Here is a 25,946-nt window from a genome sequence, read left to right as displayed (position 1 = left end):
AAACATGCACAGGTGTTAACATTATCATCTCTGAATGCCATGAATGTGACAACTGCTCGTGTTCCCTTCGGTCAGTCGGGCGGAATTACTCCTACTTTGCGTGGTGGGTGTGATATTCAAACAGACGAGCAGATAAACGCTCCACGGGAAATGCCTCTCAGCCACACAAAACAACCGAATCTAGGCATATTGAAATAAGTGGATTTCGCTTTCCCATCCTCTCTCTCGTGTCAAGCCAAAGAAAACAATCCGTCCAGGTTTTCCATTCCGTCGACGTACTAAGAATGAAAAGAAGTTATTGTAAGATGGTACTTTATTGGTTTCAAAAAAAAAAGAGGGAATTGCACCAGCCCAGAGTCGTTAGTTGAATTAACATATGCTTGATATAAAGCATTTGACATGTACAGTATGTAAGACTACGCTAAAGTTGCCTAACACAAACCATTGAGACATTCACTTACTGTTGTTTAGAATCCAGTTTTAATATTTAATTGAACTATAAAAAGCACATTAAAACATTTTCTCTTTTAGTTACAAAAATGGGTCACCTAAAGGGCTTCTCATTGCATTCACAGAAGGATTTGAACAGTGGATGTCTAGCAGTTACTTGTTCCTCTCTTTAAAAATCCCCACCCAAAATATATAAACTTAATTGCTTAACCAAGGTATATACAGGGCATAACATCCTTGCATCTTAAAAAGGTTACCAAGAAAGTCTGAGGTATACAACCGAAATAAAAGCCTGTCAGAAAACAAAACAGAAAAAAAACAACAAATAGAATTAAATTAGAAAATGAATGCCTCGATTGTTTCCTACTAGCACAGGATCACAACATTAGTGGGAGATGTTGCCATGTACGTGCTGGTGTGATACTTTCACTCGTTTCACCGACGGTCACAGGGGCAAAACAGCAAATAACCTCAAGCTCGGGAGTGTCAATATATACAAAGGGCATAGTCTAAATTTAGCAATACAGAATAGTTTGAATGCTCACTTTATTTGCTTCATGACAGGTACACAGTATGTGTTGAAGAAAAAAAAAAAAAAGAAAGAAAAACAAAAGCCAAAATTCTAAATTTCTTTAATTTAATGATGACTTTAACTTAAAACTGTATTTCTTTGAACCAATGTTAAAATTAAAGAAGCCAGAAGCAGAATCTGATTGGAAACACATGCAAGTTTTGAAAGTGGATTCAGAAATAACAGTATTGTACAAAATAATTACAGTTTTTATTTTTATTTTTTTTTTCATTTTTATAATTATCAAAATACACCTTCTTTGTCTTAGCACCTCTTTAAACTTTTTTGTATGTTTTGAACAAGCACCATTGTAGTCGTTTTTTATTCATACAGCACCTGGAGAATCCACCCCATGCCGCCCGACCCCCGATCTTGGTGTCCTCCGATTCTCACCCTCCTCTGCCGCCACGCTTTCGAATGTCCTTCCCCTTCGATCTGTGACGTGATTAAGTCATGTGGTTCGAGCCCTACAAGGGCAACAAGTATTTTCCTGGGTTTACACGTACATACATGGAAAGACATGTTTGTTACACCATCTCTTATTCAAAACTTGCATGTGGCACAGAAAAGGGTGGGGGGCGAGAAATGGGGTTTGGTGGTACCAAAACGTCTCAACTTGACTTTCTTTGCTGGCCCCATCGAGTCCTTTTATTTCTTTTTTTCTTTTTTTATATTATTATTATTATTTTTTTTTTTTTTTACATTTGATTTAGCCGAGGAAGCAGACGGGCCCGACTTCGAACCCGAACTTCTGGTTCGGGTCCCCAAAGTCAGTCAACATGACATCGATGATCGGAACCTGATCGATTTTGGGAGTGTTAATCTCCATCACAGTCTTTCCGTAGCCCTTCCTCGTCTGCAAACACAGAGAACCAGAGGAGATGGTTAGACAAGGACATCCAGAAATATGGTCGCACATGTTTCTGTGGCAAACTCATTAACAGCTCACTCATTTTTTTTTTTTTTTCTTAATCTCTACACTTCAGCTGTTAGGAAATTGACTATTGTCTCTCGGCAGCTGTCACACGAGCCACACACGCGCCTATTTTCCATATCAATTCCATTTCATTTTGGGAGTGCGGGATGGATAAGAAACCATTTCCTACTGCTCAGAGCTTGATAGGTCTAGGACATTTATTCAAAAGACAACGGAGCGAATGTTTTGAGAATCATACCGGATGATCCACTTTATTGCTAGCGCTAAAATAGAAAACAGCACAACAGGCACACATTTTGCTTATTTTGGGGATGAGCGGTGCCACGAGGCTGGACTTACCGCACATCCGTCATAGAGGGCCTTAATGTAAGGGTTATTGTCGTAGGAGATCTCCTCGTCGTTGGCGCCCAAGAAGCGCAGCGCCTTGTCATAGCTGTCGCTTGTGGCGTCATGCCAGGCCACAGACTGGTGGCAGCTGTAGGTGAAGTTTTGCCTGGCTGAGGCTGTCAGTAGTCTGAGGAAGGTCATCTGTACCATGTTTATTGAATTTCCATCTGCGTCAACATAGGAAAGCTGTGGAGGGGGCGAGGAAGCCAACAGAAATATATAAATCTTTATTTTTCGCTTCGATTGAAACATCTTTTTTTTTCTTAAATATCACTGGAAACAAAGTCAAAAGGATATTCCTTATTGGATTCGGTACCTGCAGGCTTGACTGAATTACAACTTGAAGAATTGCGCTTCATTAATGTTGAGAGCTTTGAAGTAATCCACCAAAAAACAAAACACAACCCCCTAAAAATTTGATTATTATCTCCAATTACATACGGCAGTTAATTTATTATGTGGTTTTGGTCATTATACAGGACAGCAGCTATTTGTATGATTGGCTGACTTATGACATTTTGGTGAAATGACTTGGGGACTTTGGTGGGCTGAAATAAAAACACTTAAACATGAAGTCCTATAGTTACTGCTTATTGATCAATAGATGCATATTAACTTGTTTATAAAATAATAATCTGTTCCCTAAGGCTTTACAAGACTTTAGCCATATCATTACCCTCTCCGATCAAAATACTATTTCAAATGCCGTGCCTTTATGGAAGTGGATCTGAAATGATTAATTGAACGGGCTCCTATATGATAAAACCATTGACTTTACACGAAAAGAAAAAAAAATTCAAATGATCAACATAAACCTTGTGAGCCGACTGTACGTTCAGTTCAGTGATGCGGTTATAAATAAATAATAGGAAGCTGCATAATATTCTGTCAGTATCAGTCTGCTCTCTGTGGAACTACAAGCATTTAGAGGCTGTTTAACTTTTCAAGGGCACAGTAAGGATATCTGGGATACTCAACTCCGAAAAATATTCTGTTTGAATCCGCTGCAATGTTTTATTGATGCACTGTTTTTACACAAGACAGTGGGAGAACTCTATCGTTCCTACCTTGGCATTGATTTAGTTTTTGGCTAAAGGTCTGCCTAAGCCGTGTTAAAATACTTTTATATTTTGAATGTTGTCAACACTGAAAGAATGCCATCGGCCCGGGATTACTTTATGCGGGGCACTTTTGGGTGACTGCCCACAGTTTCGTGGATGTCGTATCTGTGTGTGTAGCCGGAACACTGGGTACATGGCACGATGGGACTAAAAATTGAAGGCATTAAGAGGTGGAGGAAATAGGAAGAGATCACTCACTATTTTACCACGCTTAAATTCACTGAACCATGACCCGGGAACCTCTTTGGGCCATGATGATATTCTGACCTGTTTGGAAACGAGACAAAGGAAAAAAAAAAAAAAACAGCACATATGATTGATATCATATTGAAGGTACGACCTAAAGGGGTTGACCGGATGTAAACATAATATAATCCTGTTATTTAGATATCTTAGTAATGCCACAAACATCATTGGGCGTAATTATTCACTGGCATTTTGTCACAGTTGTTTGCGTTGTCTCCGTGACAGTGAATATCACATCTGTCTGTCCATCCTCTGCCTGGAAGTGTTTGAAATAGCGCTGTTCTCTGTGCACGGTGGGAACAGATGGAAGCGGGATTTTAGAAATCGTATTGCTGCAAATGCAATGTCACTTACTCCATTGGACTTCTTCTCTGGGTAGATGCAGGTTTCTCCTCCGGCAGTGAAGTTACAGTAAACTTTGAAGGAATCCCCCGAGCAGCCTTGGTTTGGATCAATCCAGTATTCGCCTGAAGAGAAGAAAAAAGTGTTAAGAATGTATTAATCCTGTGTAAAAACCTGATATTAGAAATCTATTGCTCATTTTTGGTGGATAAAATACTATCATTGTTCTTGTGCCTGAAAGAGGGTAAACATCGGGGCATGCAAATTCATTTCCCACATGAAATCATATATACATAAATATATATTGTTATTGACTTGTTGCTCAGCCTTTTTTCATTAGTACCCGTTATGGTAAAAGGGGAAACAGAGGACCAGAAATGATCTGAAATTACTCAATAAGACAGAAAATAAAGAAGGCTCAAAATTTCCTGGAGTAAAAACACAAATGAAAGAGCAGCAGAAGTAAAAAGGAACAAGAAGAGCCAAGCTTCACCAATGACAGGGCATTTTCTGGCCCTGGCGGGGTTTATAATCCATGCTATTCACAGAGAAGCGTGACTGTGTTTTCATTAGATTTTCTTTTTTTTTTTTTTTTTTACAGATAACTGATAAAGCAGGGAGCAATTCTAGTATCGCGATCGCAGACGGTCTGACAGTGTTGAGCGACTTCAGGCTGACTGTGAGTTCGCAGATAAGGAGAACGTGTTATTGTTGATAAATTTCTTGAACGTACCATCGGGGAACTCCGGGTGGCAGAGCTGCAGATCTTTGCATGTTCTAGCAGGGTTGTTCTGCGTGCCCATCGGGTATTTCATACGCTCTATATCCTGTTTGAGGTTGTTGAGCGAGCTGAAGATGTCCTCCATGCCCTCTCCGTAGTCCATAAAGGCTCCGGCTGCGTCTGCCTGCACGTCACTGGAGCGCTTGGTCTTTTTGGGTGACCTGATGGGCAGAGGCTGGATGACCTCACCCGGTGATCCCTGTGTGTGTGTGTGTGTGTGTGTGTGTGTGTGGTGGGGATGGTAAAATTTCAGATCATGGGTTTCAAACTTCCAGCCCTAGCTTAGACGAGAAGAACAAATGTATCTACTCACAGGAGGACCAGGAGGGCCGACTGCACCGGTGTCTCCTTTGGGACCAGCTGGACCCTGTGCAAATCACAAATGTGTTTTCCAACTTAACACACGTACTTTAGGAAGATTCATATCTGAGTGATTGTTAAAGTTAAAAATAAACAATGCACTCACAGATGAACCCTTTGCTCCCTTTGGACCTTGAGGACCCTGAATGAGACAGGAAATTAATCCAACAATATGATGAATTGTATCTGAAGAATCTTAAAGAAAGTTTTTGATCAATTAATACTGACTGGTAGACCGGGGGGGCCGGGTGGACCAACAGGACCCGAAGCTCCGCCGATTCCCTGCAATCAGACGACAATTCTGATTTAATATTGGACATGTTAAAAGATGGTGGACTCAAATAAAATCAAGGAAACAGGAAGAAACTGGGTATTCAGTTACGGAGCATGATTAAAAGGTAGACAGATGGGAGGCAAGGAAAATAATGGAATATGCATTTACACATTAAAACTCAATAGGAGAAAATGATGCACATTGAATCTTGGATAGAGAATTACAGACTACATACTGATGTATTGGATGTGAATTTGCCTATCTGCTTGTCTTTTTTCCCCTTACATCTGATGTGGAATTTTATAAAATTTACACCGGCCAAGTAAAAAATCTTTCCAATTTGTGATGTTGAGTCGGAATGGGGTTTATCCAAAACTTTAGCATACTTGCATAACAAGAACTTTTAACTTTAATTATTGTTGTACTTTAACATGATACCAATATGAGAACATAAAGTAAAAGGGAAGACAAATTAATTACAGAAGATCTTAATCCGTATGGCTTCCAGTTAGTAAAGATAATACTTACTCAGAATTCATAAATATTTTGATTAATCCTTGCTGTCTAAGTCCAAGATGCTGATAACAAGCAAATCATTTGCCAAGCAAAACACTTTTCAACGCCTTTTACAACAGCGTTGTAGAATGGCCCGAGGACCGGGGAAAAGAAAGGAGCCATCAATTACTCACAGAATCGCCCTTGCCTCCGGGTGAACCTTGGGGTCCTGGCAAGCCCCGATCTCCCTTCTCTCCTTGTTCACCGGGGGGTCCAATCAGGCCGATCAGACCTGGGTGACCCTGCAGGACAGGGTGAGGGTGGTGTGGTGGGTGCAAATAGAGAGAAAAATATAATACAACTGCAGTGACTATTTGTGTAGGTTAAAACTATATTGAATGCATTCCAGACAAGGGCAAAGCATTGTTTTTCTTCTACAAAAAAAAAAAGAAAAAGAAAAACAGAGGGGAATGTGAGGGGTGAAATTTCATTATGGTACAAATCCTTGCTTATGGTTGCCGGAAAAAAAATAAAAAAACCTCACTCTACATACAAACCAGATCAAAACCAAGGATGATGACTAATAAACAGGCCAAAGGCATCCCGGTTCAGGGACTGAGTGTTAAAAACCCAGCATGCACATCAATTATGTGCTTTTAAGGTGCTCACTCTCAACAAGCCATGTCACTATGGGGGAGGAAATTTAAATATAGTAATGCGTGCTGTCTGAATAACCTTTGCCGTTATACCTCGGCAGCCAATGTCAGAGCAGCACAGAAGACAAACGCAAGATTAGAGTGACATGTTCTACATGAGCATTCAATCCCGATAAGAGTTCTTCTCTCATGAACGTCAAAACAAAAAAACATGTTCCTAAAAACAGATGTTACATCTGCTTTCAAACTATTTGAAAGTCGTCCACAGCAAAATTCATAAGACTCAGGGCTACAGATTAATTTCTTGTGTATTTATGGCACAAATCATAGGTGTGCAGCTTCTGATGATTGAACATGTAAATAGCAAAGGAACCTGTAACTTCAGTAAGATGGTGTTACTGTAGTGCCAACTGTCATTTGAGGTCAATCTCCCAGCTTGTTTGGGACCTGGGAAATAAAACCATCGAGAAGAGACAACTCACCTTTTCACCTTTAGATCCTGGATCACCTTTTAGGCCGGGAAGACCAGGGGGACCCTGAGGAGCGATAGTAGTTTAAAAGTTAAAAAAAATCACAAGGACAATAAAAGAAGGAGAAAACATAAGGTGACAGAAAACTTAAGTATGGAAGAATGAGGTAGTCGGAATAAAGATACATGCGAGGTTCTGTAACAATAGCGGGGCAAAGAAGGGAGGGTCAAAATGGAGATTGAATACAGAATACATAAAAAAAACAACATTAATGGGCCTGAGTCTTGGTTAAGTCAAGAGTAAGATGACCATTTCATAGAAACTTTGTGTTGGGATGTCAATTTTAACAATGAACCGAGCAAATAAAAAAAAAAAAAAAAAAAGCAAGCAGGACTACAAGAAGGAGAGATGGGAAGAAGATGAGATATACCCACCATGGGACCGGGTGGACCATCTTGTCCTGGAGAACCAGGCAGTCCCTGTTCACCCTGTGAAAAAGCATTCAGTTGAAGTAAACAGTACAGCCTGCTGTATTTTCTTTGACCTGCCATTGATTTCCTGTGCCCAGCACCATGATTAATAGCCCAAACTGGGGAAATAAGTGGGCTGAAATAAACAAGTGAAAATAGACTATGGGCCAAATGGGAATATTGATTATTCTATGAAGTCTATCATCATGCCTTACCAGTACTTTTTATGTGTGTACACTGTGGGTGTGTCGCTCTCCCTCAGTATGTGTATATTGTGGCGAGGGGCAGGTCGGTATAATCTGCCGCCTCTTGTCATTTAGACTTACAACAGGACCGGGGATTCCGCGTAGACCCTCCGGGCCAGCCTTTCCTGGAGGTCCCTGGGGCCCAACAGGTCCTGTTTTGCCAGCTGGACCCTCGGCTCCGGCCTCACCCTGCGTGCGGAGAAAAGAAGGTTTGCCTGGCTGAGAACAATAACGCTCTTTGGGAGTTGAGAGTGAGAAAATGCTGCCGATGGCCTCACTATTAATATCATTAAGCTAAAAGTAGGGTTCATCCTCATTCTCCCTTTTGAATTCAAAGCTTAGTCTCATTGTTTTTTAATCAGAGATGAATGTGCAGCTTTGGAATTTCATGAATCCTGCATGAAAATTCAAATTTCAGATTACCTTTCATTAGAGCATACTCTGCAATATAATGGTATTACAGATTTTATAGACTAAATTAAGCGTGCACAGCAAGTTGTGCAATCTTCAGCACATGAAAGAATTTTACGCCACGCTGTCGGGGTTTCGTTTGGCATCTACTTTTGAAGCTATGGGTGGTTTTCAGTGCTAAATTATGCTGAGACATAATATAGGGCGTGGATCACATCAGGCAAACATGTATCCAGGTTATTAGCAAAATTAAGCATTTATCGGGAAAGACCAGGCCGGGCAAATACAAATTACTTATGATAAAGAGCATTAGTGTATGACATCCCAATACAATGGGAAACTGTGAGAAATTTCTATTAAGTAAATCAACATATATTGCTATTTCTTTAAGGTGAGAGAGAGCTATTCAGCCAAAATCTAGAGGTAATAAGCATTTTTTTTTCATTATGCTCATAAATTTACCAATATGGCATATTAACTGAACTAATGATGTAACAAAATAAAGGAAAAAAAAAAAAAATATATATATATATATATATATATATATGAGCTGTCTTCAGGTGCAAACAATAGCCATCATTGAGGAAAGCAACAGGGATCAAGATTAAAATGAGCTATCGTGGTTTTTCAATGGTTGAAAACAAAAAGAACCTGAATAATGGAAAGTAACATCCCATTCATTCTCCACGTTCACATTGTGATTGAAGTTTAACAAGAGCAAACTAAGAAAGCAATTTAGGGAGATTCTCAATGAAAAAAAAGTAAATACATTAAAATAAAACAATAAAACTGAATACCTGAGGGCTGGACATAAAACGATTTTATTCTATCAGTCTTGAAATTAAGCCACGGAACAATGCAAGAAACAAGTTAATCTTAGTTTTACTCAGATAGGCTGCGCACATAAATTTACATCTAATCGTCTGTGGAAATTAAATTACCTCGGCTTTTTAGTGCTTTTAATTCAAGGGGGGGGGGCATTGTGGATAAAATGACATTGGGGGCTGGGGGATGCGAGGGTTCTTGCTGAGATAGCACTACTGTGTTCGAGATTGCATTGATTACGTTACCTTTGCGCCCTTCTCCCCCTGCCTGCCTTCAGCACCAGAAGCCCCAGGAGGTCCCTGAGGAGAACAATAGGACAGACCTTTGAAATTTCAACATGTCACATTGTTTCGAAACATAAGTAAACTAGACTTGAGGCTCCCGAGACCCCTGCTTTTGTTAGTTTGCCATTGTTTGCCAGCTATTTGGGACTGGTGAGAACCCATGAGCATGAAAAAACAAACAACAGAAAAGCATCTTGGTTTAAAATGTCAGCGGGGGAAAAATCTGAAATTGCTGCGATGCTTGAAAACAACATCACGTCTCAATGTTTTTAATTTGTACCAAAAAAAATTCAATCCGAAAGTTGATCTGTTTCTAGATCTTGTTGAAATCATGTTGGGATTTGCGAAAGGGAAAATCCATATTGTTTTTGACGCTGATTGACGTCATTTCCCTTTGCTGCTGTTAACAGGCACAAAAAAGTCCTAATCCGAGTAACTGGTCTTACAAGAGGTCAGAATGTTGCATCCGGTATGCTGGGAATGATTCTAGTCATTTCTATCACTGCAGATTTTCTCAGATATTCTTCTACCCGCTAGAATTTGAGTTCCCTTTTTTTTCTCCATTTCACCTTGAATATAATTGCTTCAAGTTTCAGGACTGATTTGAATTATCTAAAACTTTGTCCGGTCAAACAGAGAAACACACACATCTACCTCCATTGGTGATCCGACAGATTGCGGGGTGTTTTCTTTTTTTTTAATCTATTTTTTTTTCCCGGTGAGGTTCTCTGAGGATGACAATGACTTCTTTTCAGCTCAACTTCCAGTTGTCCCTCTTCAAAAAACCCTCCTCAATCTAAATTTCATTCTGATGTAGCCAACTGGAGCCTGAGTGCTTTTGACTGAGGGCCCATAATGAGCCTGCCTTCTGCCTCGGAGCCTTCATCTTCCCAAAGTGTAAAGAGGCCGGCTCTTGATCAGCACAAAGACCCGTTTCAATTGTAGCGCGATACACAGTGACCGGAGTCAATGAGAAGCTGCCTGTGGTTGTGTCATGCTTGTCGGAGAACATTTTTTGCTTTTGCATCTGGCATTTATGTAGTTTGTTACAATTAGTTTATGACCCATTTTGTCACCAGAAGTCAGGAGGTAGGGAAAAACATATTTTGGATAACAACCGTGGCCTGGATGACAAGAATTTAGGCTTGAATTCCACCCCAATGTTATTCCATTTTTTTCACTGTTTACACCCTTTGGTGATGTGTCTGTCAGACTGACAATGACAATGTTGGGGGAGTGAAATAAATAAATCTCTCTTCTTGGTTCATAACACAGTCACAAAAATCCTCAGGTATTTTGATCATACCTTATTTCAGAATTCTTTTTTTTTTTTTTTTAATCAGAATTTAAGTTAACAGATTCAAGCGTCAAAAGACTCTGAAAGAAGTGAATTTAATAGACTTAATATTTTGAGTATTGTCATGGGCAAGTTTGTACACCCTGGTCCGCTGTAAGAAACGAACCAGGATCCTTCAAGCTGTGAGGCAATAGGGATTCCTTGTGGGGGAAATAAAAATAATTCTAACATTTATAACAACCTTATTTAAGTTGTCATTTGTATGTGGTCAATTTGACCCAGACACCACATTTAGACCTGAATTTGCTGGCATGTTGAATTAATACGTTAAGGTACTTCTTTAGGTACTTCTGCAATTGTTCTACATGAAAACTGCTGACAGGACACTTAAAGAAGCAACTGTGACATTATGACATTACGCATTCACAGGAGCAACTTTTGAGGAGCAGCCGAGATAATTTTAGGTCCTTATTTTTTTCTTCTTGCTGAAAGTGATTAAAGACCAGCGTGTGATGAAATAGCCCCCTTTTCTCACCATAATCCCTCTGCCATTTAGGCACAGTATTTGCTGATACCATGCTAAATACTCAGAATGTAAATTTCATCGGGCGAATTAGAAAAGCAATCGACCCGGGTTTAAGAATGCATGACTGTTTTTCCAGATTGAAATGTGCGGCAGAGCCTTCCTCTGAATGGCGGTCACTTGGGATGGTTTCTTTCAAACTGAGACGAATAACCATTCAGTTTCGGGTGCCCTGCGCCACTTTGATAAAATGTTAATGCACTTTGTTACCTATGTGTCTCACTTGATTCATTTTCTAAAATTAAAAAAAAAAAAAAAAAAAAATCAAAGCATTTATTGAGAATCTTTGTTTTGGGAGGCTTTAGCAAAGAGTCCTCTTTCACAAACATCAATTCAGTCATTAAACCCTAAAAGCTGTCTTGTTTTCTTTGCCATTTTTGCTCATACAGCTCATCCTGTGCCTCTCATAGCCTCTTAACAAGTTTACCACGTCCATGTTGTGCCGTTGTTTTGGCCCGCCTGTCAGTCAGGCAGCCACAGATCAATAAAGTGTCAGACTTGAAATGTCTCTCTCGCCTTCTTCACTCTGGCACAGGGACGTAAATGAGTTTGAAACCCACTGTTTCTTTTTTTTTTTTTTCGGAGGCTTTTTCTGGGTGAGCCTTTTCAATTTCTTGCAAAGAAGAAAAAAAAATGATTCATGATTTTCACATCCTGACGTTTATTTCTCAACAGGCTTTGGAGCAGCTTTTCTTCACAGACGATGCAATGTCTTGACCCCCTTAAATCTCCCACTTTGTTATCCCCGCTCTACTTTTAATGAAAATGAATCTCTCCTGCTTTACTGCCAAGATTGAGTTACTGGGGGCGGGGGGCGGGGGGGGGGGTACCGACTCTTCGACTGAGAGCTGAGTGTACAATGCCAAGAAATACCGCCTTCATGTATTTTACAATAATGCAAAGTCATGATTGCAAACGTTCGGAAAGTGATAGATGTCAGAATGAAAATACCAGCATTATACAGTATTATCTGGATATAAGTGTTTATTATCATTGACTTACTCTTTTGCCAGGGGGTCCAGGTGGGCCTGCTTCCCCGGATGGACCTGGTGGTCCCTGAAAAAAGGAGCAAAAAAAAAAAACGAATGTATACTGTGTCAAGGGCAATGCTAAGCAAGTGTTGATGGGAATTTTACATGTAGCTCGCTTCAGTGATGTGGGGATTTTGGGATTATCCAATCCCTGAGGGTTAAGCCCCTGCTGAAGTGCAACATATCGCTGATCACATTGTTCTCCTATTGTCCGTCCATCAATCAAAACATCAGTGACAGTTGCATTTGGAGTTCTGAAAGATGTCTGATTCAGATTTATAATTTTTTTCGACCCTCTCTCTGACATAAAGTTCAATATATTATCTCTTCACATATTTTCTTTCGGAAGAATATGTTACACTATAGTGAGCAAGCATCAATTGTTGATTCATGAAAATGAATAACAACTTAAGGCTTAAATCCCTTTGAATGTATAAATTACATGTGTGATTAGTTACAATGGGACAGTACATTACTGCTTAGCTTTTCTTTAGGATTGCAATGTATGAACGGTGAGTTAGATATGGGGTGGACATATGCAATGCAAATTATTTACTCGTGAGATGTGATTTCAGCTTTGACCATGAGCCAATGTAGTAAAAACATGGGCTTCAACAGGGGATAATAATTCTGTATTAAACATGTGGCCCAAAAAAGCTAGAAATGAACACAACATGAGTACATTATGTTGTTATGAAGACCCTTGTTATGAAGATTATGTTGTTATGAAGACCCTTGTTATGAAGACCCTTATGAAGACATTACGCAACATCTGACACATGTCTCTTCATCAAGCGCCAATTGTTTTCGCTATATATTGGATTTGACAACTTACTGGCTGACCAGCCTCTCCATCTTCTCCCTTCTCTCCAGGCTCTCCATCAGTGCCCTGTAAAGTACAATTATGCATATGATCATGACATCTGTTTTTCCATTTATCAAAATATATTAACACCACGTAAGGTTTTGAGCAATGGTTATACAGTATCTACTTTACGTTTATTTAGTGGATCAATACATGGGGTAAATAGTGATTGAGATTGAACTTACAGCAACACCTGGCTCCCCGGGAGGACCAGTGTCTCCTGGAAATCCAACTGGACCCTTTAACAGTGTCAAAATAGATGCATTAGCCTTGCAAAAGATACCCAAAATGCTGCAGAAGAAAGCTCATTTCCCAGGTTACATGGATTGAGAACATGGTTAGTAAATCAGACATTGATTTAGTCCTGGTAGACCTGGTTGCAGCCAATGAAGGCAATTTGATGGACTAAATGATGATGCTGCAAATGCATGTGAAAAGGCCTCACTGCAGTCCATTAGCATGCAGGCATAAAATATCATCTTCCCCAATAAAAAGGCTTTTAGCTGTTGAATATGTTCTTGTCCAAAATGGCCTTTCTAAAGGATGGTGGGGACATTTCTTTTAAAGCAGCGGAATAAAGAATCAGATAGGAAATTTTATAGCTTCTAAAAATGGTAAGGTGAACTTACAGGGTTGCCTTTAGGCCCATCATCGCCTGGTGGTCCTTTGGCTCCAGCAGGTCCAGCAGCTCCAGGGGGTCCTGCCTCTCCTTTCTCTCCTCTTTCACCTTTAGGGCCCTGTGTGGGGGGGTGGGGGGTGTAATAAAGCAATAATTATAAGAATTGCTGCAGGAAAAAACTATTGTTTCAACAAACCAACCATTTTTAGTTTGTTAGATTAAATGATTTAGAAGTCTGCAGGGTTTCGCTTAGCTATGTTGATCTGAAATGTCTTTACAGTTAAGATACAATGAACATCCACTAAAACGTCAACATAAAACGCAAATCAAGAAGTTGGCCATTATCTTGCTATAATCCCTTTCACCTTTTGCCCTAAACGGTACTATGGCACACACTGACATTGGTGGACTCTCACAGTTCCATATAATAAAGTACTTTTGTGCCGTGACAGAATGCATCCGTGAGTCAATGCATCTGATGAATAAGAATTGAAACATACTGAACGACCCTTTTCCGCTTCAGCAGTTTCAGATTGATGGTAACAGCGAGTGCATCATGTTAGAGCCGATCCATTCAGCTAAAAGTAAACATTATTACTACCTTGGAATGTTAATTGTGTGAAGTTTTACAAACAAGTTTAAGATTTTTCTTATTCGCCATAGCATTGTGCTGATTTATTGGAGACACCCCTTCATCTTCAACGTCTATTTATAACAAGGTGAATTTCTAATTGACCTGTTAAGAGATGACATAAAAACTGTCCTGAATTGAGTTGGATACAACATTTTGGGAGCGTTAAATAATAATAATAATAATAATAATAATAATAATATTAATAATAACAATAATAATAATAATAATAATAACTATTATTATTATTATTATTATTATTAGTAGTAGTAGTAGTAGTAGTAGTAGTAGTAGTAATAATTGTGACATAAACACAACTTGTGCGGTTATTTATAAATATTTATTTATTCATTTATTTACTTCTTTAGTTTTTCATTTTGTTTGTTTACTCATCCCCTTTCTTAAATTTTTTCCTCTTTCTAATTATATTGTACTGGTATTATTTGTTAAGATACCAGTTAGTTTAAGTAGTTAGGTCTTTTACATATTGAATTTACAGATCAATTTCAAATGTATGATTTTTAAGAACTCTCAGAGTTTTGTTTTTTGTGTTTGTCTTTTTTTCGTTCTGGCTGATTTACCTGTATTTCTGTTAAGTGTGAAAATACTTCTGAAGAGGGTTAAGGCCAGTTCAGTTCATTCCATGAACAGAAATTATTAAATGATCATCTCTTCAGACTATGCCACTGTAATACATAACATTTTCTGTCTGTGAAATATAAGGGGAGAAAGAAATATATACTACGAAAACAAATATAATATAAATGTAATATGTGATGACGCCTCAGTGTGAGAAGCCTTTTACTCACGCAACACTGAGGGGAGAGTGTCATTCTGTCGTAAAACTTTTCATATTTTTATTCGGATTTCCAACTTTAGACGCCGAACTCATTACCTCAAAACTGTTTTTGTTTCTTATGTCACTATATACTTTGTCAGTATTGCTGATTATACTTCAGAGTTAGCTGGTCCAAAAATTTGTACAACTGTGTGATAATATGTTGCTTTGTAAAAGTATATGAGAGAAATGTACTTCATTTGTGGATGTTTATCAGAGGCGTGTAATGTAATACAAGAATATAATTGCAAATAGATTGAAAAAAGTTAGATGTTGCACAAACAAAACTTAAACTTTATGCTCTTACTCCAGTTCCAGATTCTCCAGGTGGTCCTGGGTTCCCAGCTTCACCTTGTTCACCCTAGTATGAGAAAAAAGTCAGTTTCTGGACAGATCATCACATAAACTTACATGACTAGAGACAGGGAAAAACATAAATGTAAGCACTTATTTTCACTTTCTGAAATGTATACACTGTATCTTGGATAATTAAATCAATAGACGTGGCTTTAAAATAAAAAGAAATGTATAAATATTCATATATAGCAGCAACTGGATTGTCTTTGTTTTACTGATTGGAGTCCATAATTGTCATTGACGACCAAAGGTGTAAAAAGTTACAGTTCTCCAAGTGGCCTCTTAAGGGTTCGGTAGCGCTGCATGTTTCATATTCCCGGGTGATTTTAACAGCCAAGGCGCATCGTTTATATTACAGCCATCTGCCAAATGGTGGTAAAATGGATGTATCTTGTAGGAGGCGTTATAAACTAGACACTAATGGTGTCAAAGCACAAACTCAGAGAGGGAAGGAGGGCATGTGTCAAAAGAAGACAGCTTGGCAAGGGGGGGCGGGACTGGCACTATTCGATCTCTACATATGAGGTGAATGGCACCATGTTCTTACCTTCTCTCCAACGGATCCCATGGGGCCGACTCCACCTGGAGGACCTTGTGGACCCTGCAGCAGGAATTAAAAAAAAAGAGGCTTACTTATTGAGGGTCATCTCAGGGTCATTGTATTCTTATCTAGGAAGGCATTTGATTTTATATTGAATGGAGAACACTGTTTTACAATACAAGCTGGTGAACTGATTTGGTATAAACAAAGGAAAAGTAAACCATGCGTACATCAGCTCCACTGGGACCCTGAGGGCCTCTGGGACCAGGGGGACCGGGAGGACCCTGCAATCAAAGAAGAAGAAGTAGAAGAAACATCCTTTATTTTCATTTTCTCACATTTTGAGACAAAATTTTATGACAATAATTAAAATTAAAATAACATGTCTCATACCATGGGGCCCACATCACCGTTCTCACCCTTCTCACCGGGAGGTCCAGGAAGTCCCTGGAGAAAAGAAAAAGAAATTATACTATAAATAAAGTAAAGTAATTAAGGTTATGATTAATAGGTTGGAGTGTATTGATATGGTGTCTCAATATTACAGTGTGTGATGCACCTAAGCATGCTGTTACGAATCCATTTTTCTTTGCAATACGTGAATCAGTTTGATTACATATTAAGGGCCATTTTTTTTCTCCAAAATGTCGAACAAGTCCATATGAATCGGGTGAGACATCTAGGTGATGATCATTAATGTGATTTTTTTATCCCACTATACCATTTTTTAAGGGGGTTTTCTGGTGTACCTGCATGAAAAAAAATCACATAATGACCTCATACTTTCTTCAGGGGATTTGAAAACAGTTACAGGCTCAGACTCTTGTACGTTTCTTATCAGAGATGTATGGAAAATATGCAAATATAAACAAAGTATTCATTTTTCAGACTGAAATCTGTTTTGACTCAGACAGGGGTTGCTACTGGAAATATGCAAGGGAGGGTCAGCTAGAATATAATAATGAAGAAGTACGCTTGGTTTTAGTTCCTGTAAATCCGATTTGATAATCAATTATCTGCATCAGAAAAGCCTGTTTGTGCAAAACGTTGTAAAATAGCTGCTGATGATAAGGACCTCAGTAGTGAGTCAAATGTCTCTACCCTAAAGTTACAGTGCAACAGAGGTGTTTCAGCTTCCCTGTACATTCTTGGTAAGTGTTTGAGATGATTTCCAGCTCCCAACTGTCGAAATATCTAGTACTTCTGTGTTTGTGTTCCTTTTTGTGATCTGTGAATTCCCCATCTTCCCTCTCAGGTGCAGAAACTGATCCAGCTTCCTTATGCATACTGGATGAGCTGACGGTCTAGATGTTATATATGCATTTGATATTTCTGTAATTAAATTACTATTGCTATGCTTTTTTTTGGCTATCTGTATGTTTGTTTGTTCTTGATTCAGAGGCCATCTGTCATCAGTGTAGACTACAAGGTTGCAGAAGAGGTTAAGTCATCATGTGCACACACCAATCCTCAAAGCGGAAAAAAAAACATTTACCTTGATGTCGGTGAATGTATGGGTAAGTAGGGACATTTGTTTGCATTTTCTGCTGGTTTGCATGCTGGGCTAACAAATCTCATTCATGCAAAGGTCTCCTCTTGTCTGAGATTGTTAAGGGTGCTGCTAATTATGCAGTATGCTAAATGTGCTTGATAAGGAGCTGACTGTTGAGGCAGGTCAGTCCTCACAATTAATGGAAGGGTGATAGCAGATGAATTACTCCCAATTAACATTATATTGAATGAAATCCTGCAGAGATACCAAAGTATCACGGACTAATGAGCATTAGCGCATAACTTCATCAAGACAGTGACTGCAATCTCTAACCTGGATATATTTTTAGCTCGAGAATTGCGTGACTGAATGACAGAAAATTGCAGAGACAGGACCTGATGTTGTGTGGAAGGTCCCGTGAAAAACATCATTAGCTGAGAAACATCCCTACGTACATTAGAACATCAGCTGTGATGCGGTTACAGTTCACATGAACCTTTTTAAAAATTCACAACCTGAATTTTAAACACATTGATATTTTTAGGCTTGACATTGGAAGGAAAGAAAACTTTAGTCCAATGAAAATAAAAAATGCTAATCAAACATTTTCAATTCTAAACTTTATGAATCTTGTATATTTGTGCTCTTCAAGTCCGACCGACACTTGACAATATTGGGCTACAAATCTTGGGTTTAGAAGCTTTAAAATAATGACGAAATTGTATATCATATACTGTATATGTACTTATTTACATATATAAGTCTGCGTGTGTGTATGCCGACACACATGTGAAATCCATTTAAACAATTATAACTATATCGTCGCTATCTTAATATTATCACCTTTATCAGAAGACACAAAAAACCGAGCCATTAGTCGAAAAGGAGTTGATTTAGGCTAAAAAAAGAAATGTCAAAAAATGACTCGGCAATTATTTTATGAAGGTTAAAATATGCAGCTCGACAAAGCTGGATGATGTAAAAAAAATTCAAATAACACTGGCATAGGAAAATAAAGTATTATTTTCTGTTGGGAAAAGAACCTGAAAGGAAAAAAAGGGGAGAATAGGTCTTTTTTGACCTCAGCATCCCTGGGGGAAGGCAAAATATTTGCAAATAGAAGCCTTGTTTGAGTTTGCATTATGAACAGAGTTGCACAGTGAACAAAGACAACACAGATCCAAGTGCAGCGGGTGCCACACTGGAAACTGTATGTGTGAATTGTTTGTGTTTGCAAAGCAATATCATAAAAGGTAAATATCACCCAACATACTGCTTAGTAGCATCACTAGACACTGGTACTACGGGCAGAGTGATGGAATAAATGACTAAAGGGTGTTTTAAAAAGCTCATTATTAGATATGTTTATAGCGCTGACATTACAAAAAAACCTATAGTGGGCGGATTAAGTAACCTAACTCTCCAGTCTTTCTCACATAAAACTACTTTTAAAATCTTTTGAAAATAAAAGGGACTTTTCACGAATGCCACTTCTTTCTGAGCGAAAAGTAACTTTAAGATATATGAAAGTTGTAATGCTGAAAATGTTACCCTGATGGAAAGGCAGTTATATATCCCCGCAATAAAATCCAGAGGCAATACTGCGGCTCAGAATATGAAGACTCTCCCTGTGTGCTAATTCAAACGATTAATCTGAAGAGTCAACCTCTCCAGCTACACGTGAATCACCCAGATAATGTCTTTTTAATATCGCCTTGATGAAGTCACTTTTAAAGATGCGATACAGTTCTCATCAGCTCACGAGGCGGGAATTGCTATGCACAGAGAGAAACGCGACAACCTCATGAGAAAAACTGTCAAGCTACGCTCGCTTTGTACCGAGGTCAAGTCTGACAGGAATATTCGAGTTTGTAAAGACGATGGAAAATAAGACAGTGGCTTCTTTTGTTACACTATTGACTTCCACCAAGGCAACCATGTGACCTTTACACTGTGAATGAGGTGCTATTTCCATGCATTCAGTATTAGAAATAGTTGTACGATCCTTTTCTGCCCCATACTTGACACTACTTCACCCACAAGGCTCCTTATTGGGCCTTAAAGTAACTGTCTATTTTTTAAGAGAATTCTAATTTTGAGGCAAATAATGGACATTAACTGAATTTTGTGATTGTGATGTAATGACCTTGTGATTTAGATTCTAAAAATGAAGTCAGGTGAGACTCAAATATTACATTTCCCTGATTGCCCGTCATCAGGCCACTGAAAAGAAATGCGCAAAACAACAACAAATTGGTAATTGCCGTAAAATAAAAAATACACCCTTCTTGTATGATAGGACACTAAATTAACAACAAATAACGTCCATGTATTATTGGAAAAATGAGTTAATAAGAAAATATCTCAAAATTAGAGGTGCACAATTGAACAAAATTAGTGATATTACAGCGTTAAACTCAGTCTATTTAAAACCCAATATTTTTCAAGTTAAATCAATAGACAAGTTGGTATCGTGATTTAAAAATTGGTGTCCTGAGGGTAAAAGTATTTTTATTTTAATACTTGAGTGTACAGTCTCAAATGTAAATAAAATATTCCAAATTCTATATTATAAATGCAATATCATTATCATATTAGAATCTCATAAGTTATCTATGTAAGCACTGAGTGAATGAACGTTAAAAAAGTTACAATGTGCAAATAATTTGCTGTATTCTCTCAGTGTTATGTTTCATTTGGTCTTCATCAAACATTTTTGTTATACATTTAAAAAAGACATATGAAATGTGACATAGTTCACGCTCATATTATCCATCTATGTGCCTCTATTACAGATAATACTGACATGCATTGTGAATAATTTGCTACATTAAGTTCAATGCACGACAATTTCTTAGAAAACCCTTTGTCTGTATGGAACTGCCCTGTTAGATTTCTGTCAGCTGCTAGGTGTGAATACCAGTTTAGCATATGTCTTATTGATCTCTCATTGCTGTGCTCTTAAAAGGTGTTGCCACCATGCCTCACATATGGCTTTAAATAACGATAACATTTCCTAGAAACTGGATAATGTAGCCAGAGAAAGTTTGCTTGATACCCTGCATCCAGGATATGTGAAAGTGATGCTATAAGGTAACACAGAATAAATGTGTGATGAAATTAATGAGTAATTCAGTCTCGTAATGCAAGTATAAAATACTAACTATATTAACAAGGCTTGCAATTTTTTTGTTGCTGCAATTGCGTTTTTAAACAAATGCTTTACCCACCTGCAAACCAATGGGACCAGGGGGTCCAGGGAAACCTCTGGCACCTTCATCTCCCTTCTGTCCAAACATCCCCTGCTGACCTCTGGGACCAGGCTCTCCATCAGCACCCTGGACAACATACGCATGACTTCGGTCACCAGTCTGTTACATATGCAATTCAATTCTAACCAATGATATATAATCAATGATATATATCATTGATATATCATTGATATATAATACAATTTGCTTTTGGAACATTTAGTTATGTATTTATGTATTTCTTTATTTTATACTTTTTCACATCTTTGAAATATCTAATATATGTTGCTATTTTACCCTAGTTCTTTCCTGTTTATTGGCTCCTTTTTATTATGTAATTCATAATTCACATAATTTACATTGCGATTCAAAACCCAATCAACAAAAGCATACATGTTAATATTTTCTTTTTCAATTGCTGGTATATAAATCACAAACATGGTCTATCAGGAAAATTGTATGTCACACTGTTTTGTATGGTTTTATACTCAATTGGCTTTTGTAAGATGGTTGGCGGCCATTCGCCATATATGTGTATGGACAGCCTGTGTGTGTGTCTGCCTGGTCTGTGGCACAACACACAAACATACACACTATTTTTGGGGGGGTTTCACTACTTCAGGAAAGACCAATTTTACTTACAGCGGGACCTGGAGCACCGATGGGACCTTGGAGACCAGCTGGTCCAGGAGGGCCCTGAGGCAAACAGGAGAAAATGTAACAGAAAAATCTAAATGAAAGCATTGGTATATTTACTCTTTTGTTTCTAAACAATAAACCATTGTCTTGATTATGTTACACACTGGAGGAGGATGAACGTACTGCTAAAACCAGGAATCCCCTTGAGGGAAAAATACCCCATCTTCAGCAGCCAGAATGAATGAAACATGTGAAAGCCTACAAAGCTGGCTTTCACCCACCTGTTCTCCCTTGTCGGCTTTGCTTCCTTTCTGTCCTGGTTCTCCAACTTCTCCCTGGATACAAGACAAGAAAACATAGCCTTGCATTAAAAAAATACTTTTATTATGATACAAACTTATCAAAAAGACTTGTGAGCCATAATCTTAACAATAGCCATTCATGATGTTAACACTGAAATATGGCATAAATACTTTGGTTATTTCTATGTGTGATATTTCTTACAGCAAGTGCTTAGAATAACTGAATACATGTTCATAACTGAATGTAGCAAATCTGTTATTTGTGTCTAAATAAATGTTGGTGCATTTGAATATGACAAGGGTGTTGGAAAAAAATAATTTCTTTTGATTAGATGGAAATATTGCAAATCTGCTCCCACGACTCCCAAAGCCAAATATTTCAGGATCTGGCATGCAGTAAATACAGTAGTATGACTGGCCAACCTTATCACCATCTTCTCCTGGTGGGCCTTGGGGTCCGGCAGGCCCAGGCAGACCGACAGGACCTTGGACTCCATCTCGACCAGCTGGACCTTGAGGACCTTTCTCTCCCTAAAAAAAAGTGGCATTCGATTACCCAGAAGTATTGAAAAGATGTTCATATTTCCTTGGAAAGCAAGAAAAAACACTTACAGGCGCTCCCTTCTCCCCCGCAGGTCCTGGTGGACCTTGAGGACCGGGTCGACCGGACAAACCAATAGGACCAGCTGGACCAGCAGAGCCTCTCTCTCCAGGAGAACCCTGTCATTCAACAGGTGTGAAAAATAAAGGTGAAGAAAACAGAATTAAGATGACAGACTGGTTTCTTATGTTGTTTTTGTAAAATTATTAAATACTTCATTGGTTTACTGGTGTGCCATTCCTCTGCACTTTCTTGATTTTACTTTTGCTTTATAAGTTGAGACAAGATATGTGAACTAAAGTGATTCATTGGAAACTCAAAGTTCACTGAGTTCAGTTCCTTTCGTATTTGGACATTTAATGATTTTCTCAATCGTGTGCATGGTAAAATATAACCACAGTAATTATGGCAAAGCACAAAGGACGACATAAATGAGTTTTATTACTGATTGGTTCAAGACCCAAGGTCTTTCTAACAAGAACACAGAAAAGAAATATTTCTTTGTTCTAATGCAGCAGAGCTACACCTTGACAAGGCCAGTTTTATCTACTGACACTTAAAGCAGCAACTGCTGAGAAAACAGCAGCAAGAGGGGATATTGCAGTTTCAACATACAATCACTCAATACTGAGACTGTTAAAAAAATAAAAAGTAAAAATTACAAGAAAAATCCATTAATCTGTGAGTGAATGACATCTAACATATTTAATATTTGAACATTAACTTTACATGCACAGACCAGATGGTGTAAATCAGTTTGACAGAAAAATAATATACTTTCCTTGTCACAAAATGACCTAAACTTCAAGCTCTGCAAAAGTCATCCTTTAAAAAAAGCCACTGAACCAAAAGCAGGCTTTGCTCTTCTACTTAAGACATTGAAAATGGGTTGGAGATATTGATTGTTACTTTAGTAGCTGAAAATAGTAGTGCTTTAAAGCCCTTTTTTCTTCCATATTTCAGACCTTCTAACCACAGCATCTTAAAAAGGTGATTTCGCTTACGGAATAAAACTTTGTGTGAAGTGGTGTTAACAACGTTACTATAAAACTGAAATTGAATGACAATTGCCAAACACATCTCTCATCACTGCGAAACAATTATTCTAAGCATAGAATTGAAATTGTACTTTGGTTATGAAGTACTTTCACTTTTCTTTTTATCATTCTATTTTAAATGCATTGCTTTCACTCTCATGTAGTTCTGTAGATCAGAGCGACATGAAAAATAAATGTGATTATGAAATATAAATATAGGTTTTCTGACATCCAACCTCAAAGAATCCTGGAAAAGGACCCCCCATCTCCATTTATTATATTTTATTTTACTTTTTATTTCCATATTTAAGTTGAAATATAGCATATGCCCACCCTTTAAACGCATGAAATAGGAGGTCAGGCATTAATCCTGGAGTGTGTATCACACAGTAAGACAGGTTACCCTTGGTAACGGGGCCATGTTCAATTCCTGAACACCTGACAGTCAAATAATCCCCAATTTAATCCAAAGATAAAATAAAGCAACACAGTGATAAATCTTGTATTCAGGGTTTAAATGATTCCATAAAACACACACTATATAAAAGATGAAGCCATGAATTGAATCAAAAAGTGTGAAGTAGCATCACACACTTTGTACCGTGTTGCTGACATCTACACTCTGAAGGTAAAAAGTAACAAGACCCTATTCCTAACTGTATGTGTGTGTTTTTTTCTTATTTTTTTGGCTATTTGGACACTGTTGTGTGTTTATTGGTTTGTTATGTGCCAGGGGGCGATTCAGCAGCGTTAATACCCAACTACTCTAGCGCATGATCGCTCTGATGACAAATTGCTGTTTTCAGTGGGATGAGATGAAAACTGTAAGGGGCTTTCATTGGGAAATTGGTGAAAAAAATGTAGATTAATATGTTTTGATGTGACCATGATGGCTTAATTAGCTAATACTTATTATTAATGCACTTACGCAAGTCTGTACATGTCAGCTTTAACACTTCTTTGAGAAACGGCTGCTCTTCCTCCCCGACTACTCTTCTTCAAAATACTTTCAACTGATTTTAGCAGGTAACCAGTGCTGCCTATCTGCGGCACAACAATTTCACTTGATATTGGAAAAAAATGGATGAGATGAAGGAAACGGAATACATTTTAGCTAAAAAAAGAAAATTAGTTTGATTTAATATATAAAACTCCATGTATGAACTAAAATCCTGTTGTTTTTGTGGATACATGCAGTAAACATTACAGCATGTAAAGGATATCAATGTGGCCATTTTGCAATAAATAAGTTAACTTTTTATGTTAAACATCAATAACTTATCTTGTTGAGATAAGTCATTGACTAAATCTAGCAATTGAGACGAGCCCATAAAGCACAAGCTATATTACTGCAGTTTAACAGCATTTCCTTTATATCTAATATTCAGGTATCATTTAAAAAGAACGTACCCCACTCAAATCATTACAGAAGTCAAAAATGATGTGTTAAAAAGAAGGATGTCAACACTGGTCATCTTTATGGCTTGAATTAGTTATGAACAGTTTACTTACAACAGGACCGGGTGGACCTTGAGGACCCTCTCCTCCCTTTAGACCCGCTGGACCCTGGGGGAAAAACAGAAAGGGATGTCGTTCAAATCCCGTGATACTGAACATGATGTGTATTTATCCATCCTGATCTGCTTTTCACAATCAACTTGTCTGTTCACAATATTTTGACTTCTGTCATCATAAATGCACATATTGGACAGTTGACCTCACTATACAAATTGAATGACTAAAGGCGCATTTTCCAAGAGTTTGTAAATATGTGGCTCGCTTGGATAAATATGTGTCTGTGAGTGTGTGGTTGTGTGTGTGTGTATGCACAAGTGTGTGTGTGTGTGTAAGCCGCCGCCAAAAGAGCACACAGCAGGATAGGTAATGAGTCTCTCCTGGCTTGGCCAATGCACTGGAGTAAATTACAATGGCAGAAAACAATCAGACGTTCTGCAGGCCCGCAGATACTGGATGACCTTGGGGACACGGGTGAAACAGCCCCCTTCTCTGTTGTATATCTTTTTCTCAGTGCTCTAATTGCCAACCTTTCAGGCGTAATAATCCATTACAAAAATAATACATACAGAGAAAACAAATCAATTTATCCACCTCCCACCCTTCCAAATATGGGTGAAAAAAGTCAAGTGGTTGCAAAAAAAGAGGGAAAGAATTCCCCCCAAAATCCATTTTGGATGGATGTTAATCTGCGAGATGTCTCTTTGGATTTCCTCAGTACCAGAATGATTACTTAGAGGTGAATTCAAAAGGCTGGTGCCTCTATTTAAGTGGATAGCCTGTGATAAACCTGGCTCATTTGTTATGTTGCAATTTTCTGTCACTTTCCACTAGCTCACACATGTAAAGGGAAGCTCTGATGAAATGTCCACAGGTGGATGGGAGCTCTTACCGTGGCGCCAGGCAGACCTCTTTCTCCAGGGAATCCTCGGAGGCCGGGAGGACCATCTTTACCGGGGGAACCCTGCGGTCCAGGATCTCCCTAAACACAAGAAAATACGAGCTGTTGAAAGGGAGGTTTC

The 25,946-nt window shown here is 38.4% G+C and overlaps 1 protein-coding gene across 7 annotated transcripts in view; it reads right to left on the bottom strand.

Annotated features, from left to right (window-relative positions):
- Positions 1 to 295: 295 nt before the first annotated feature.
- Positions 296 to 25,946, bottom strand: part of col11a1a (collagen, type XI, alpha 1a) — a 72,113-nt gene continuing 46,462 nt past the window's right edge. For all 7 annotated transcript variants that reach the window (XM_086151478.1, XM_086151481.1, XM_086151482.1 and 4 more), the window contains 28 exons: positions 25,817 to 25,906; positions 24,922 to 24,975; positions 22,384 to 22,491; positions 22,195 to 22,302; positions 21,751 to 21,804; positions 21,473 to 21,526; positions 20,810 to 20,917; positions 16,481 to 16,534; positions 16,318 to 16,371; positions 16,094 to 16,147; positions 15,497 to 15,550; positions 13,731 to 13,838; positions 13,287 to 13,340; positions 13,072 to 13,125; positions 12,208 to 12,261; positions 9,287 to 9,340; positions 7,887 to 7,994; positions 7,525 to 7,578; positions 7,103 to 7,156; positions 6,159 to 6,266; positions 5,424 to 5,477; positions 5,302 to 5,337; positions 5,149 to 5,202; positions 4,788 to 5,034; positions 4,067 to 4,179; positions 3,665 to 3,733; positions 2,298 to 2,531; positions 296 to 1,877 (listed from right to left, as the gene is read on the bottom strand). In XM_086151478.1, the coding sequence (XP_086007604.1) occupies positions 1,731 to 1,877; positions 2,298 to 2,531; positions 3,665 to 3,733; positions 4,067 to 4,179; positions 4,788 to 5,034; positions 5,149 to 5,202; positions 5,302 to 5,337; positions 5,424 to 5,477; positions 6,159 to 6,266; positions 7,103 to 7,156; positions 7,525 to 7,578; positions 7,887 to 7,994; positions 9,287 to 9,340; positions 12,208 to 12,261; positions 13,072 to 13,125; positions 13,287 to 13,340; positions 13,731 to 13,838; positions 15,497 to 15,550; positions 16,094 to 16,147; positions 16,318 to 16,371; positions 16,481 to 16,534; positions 20,810 to 20,917; positions 21,473 to 21,526; positions 21,751 to 21,804; positions 22,195 to 22,302; positions 22,384 to 22,491; positions 24,922 to 24,975; positions 25,817 to 25,906 (2,394 nt within the window). In that variant the 3' untranslated portion in view covers positions 296 to 1,730. The remainder of the gene's footprint in view (positions 1,878 to 2,297; positions 2,532 to 3,664; positions 3,734 to 4,066; positions 4,180 to 4,787; positions 5,035 to 5,148; positions 5,203 to 5,301; positions 5,338 to 5,423; positions 5,478 to 6,158; positions 6,267 to 7,102; positions 7,157 to 7,524; positions 7,579 to 7,886; positions 7,995 to 9,286; positions 9,341 to 12,207; positions 12,262 to 13,071; positions 13,126 to 13,286; positions 13,341 to 13,730; positions 13,839 to 15,496; positions 15,551 to 16,093; positions 16,148 to 16,317; positions 16,372 to 16,480; positions 16,535 to 20,809; positions 20,918 to 21,472; positions 21,527 to 21,750; positions 21,805 to 22,194; positions 22,303 to 22,383; positions 22,492 to 24,921; positions 24,976 to 25,816; positions 25,907 to 25,946) is intronic.

Source organism: Fistularia commersonii, chromosome 8 (assembly GCF_037954325.1).
Source record: "Fistularia commersonii isolate RoL2024-O1a breed Wild chromosome 8, RoL_Fcom_v1.0, whole genome shotgun sequence".
Classification (NCBI taxonomy): Eukaryota; Metazoa; Chordata; class Actinopteri; order Syngnathiformes; family Fistulariidae; genus Fistularia; species Fistularia commersonii.
The sequence above is the reverse complement of the archived record's forward strand: the minus strand, read 5'-3'. Positions and strand labels throughout refer to the sequence as shown.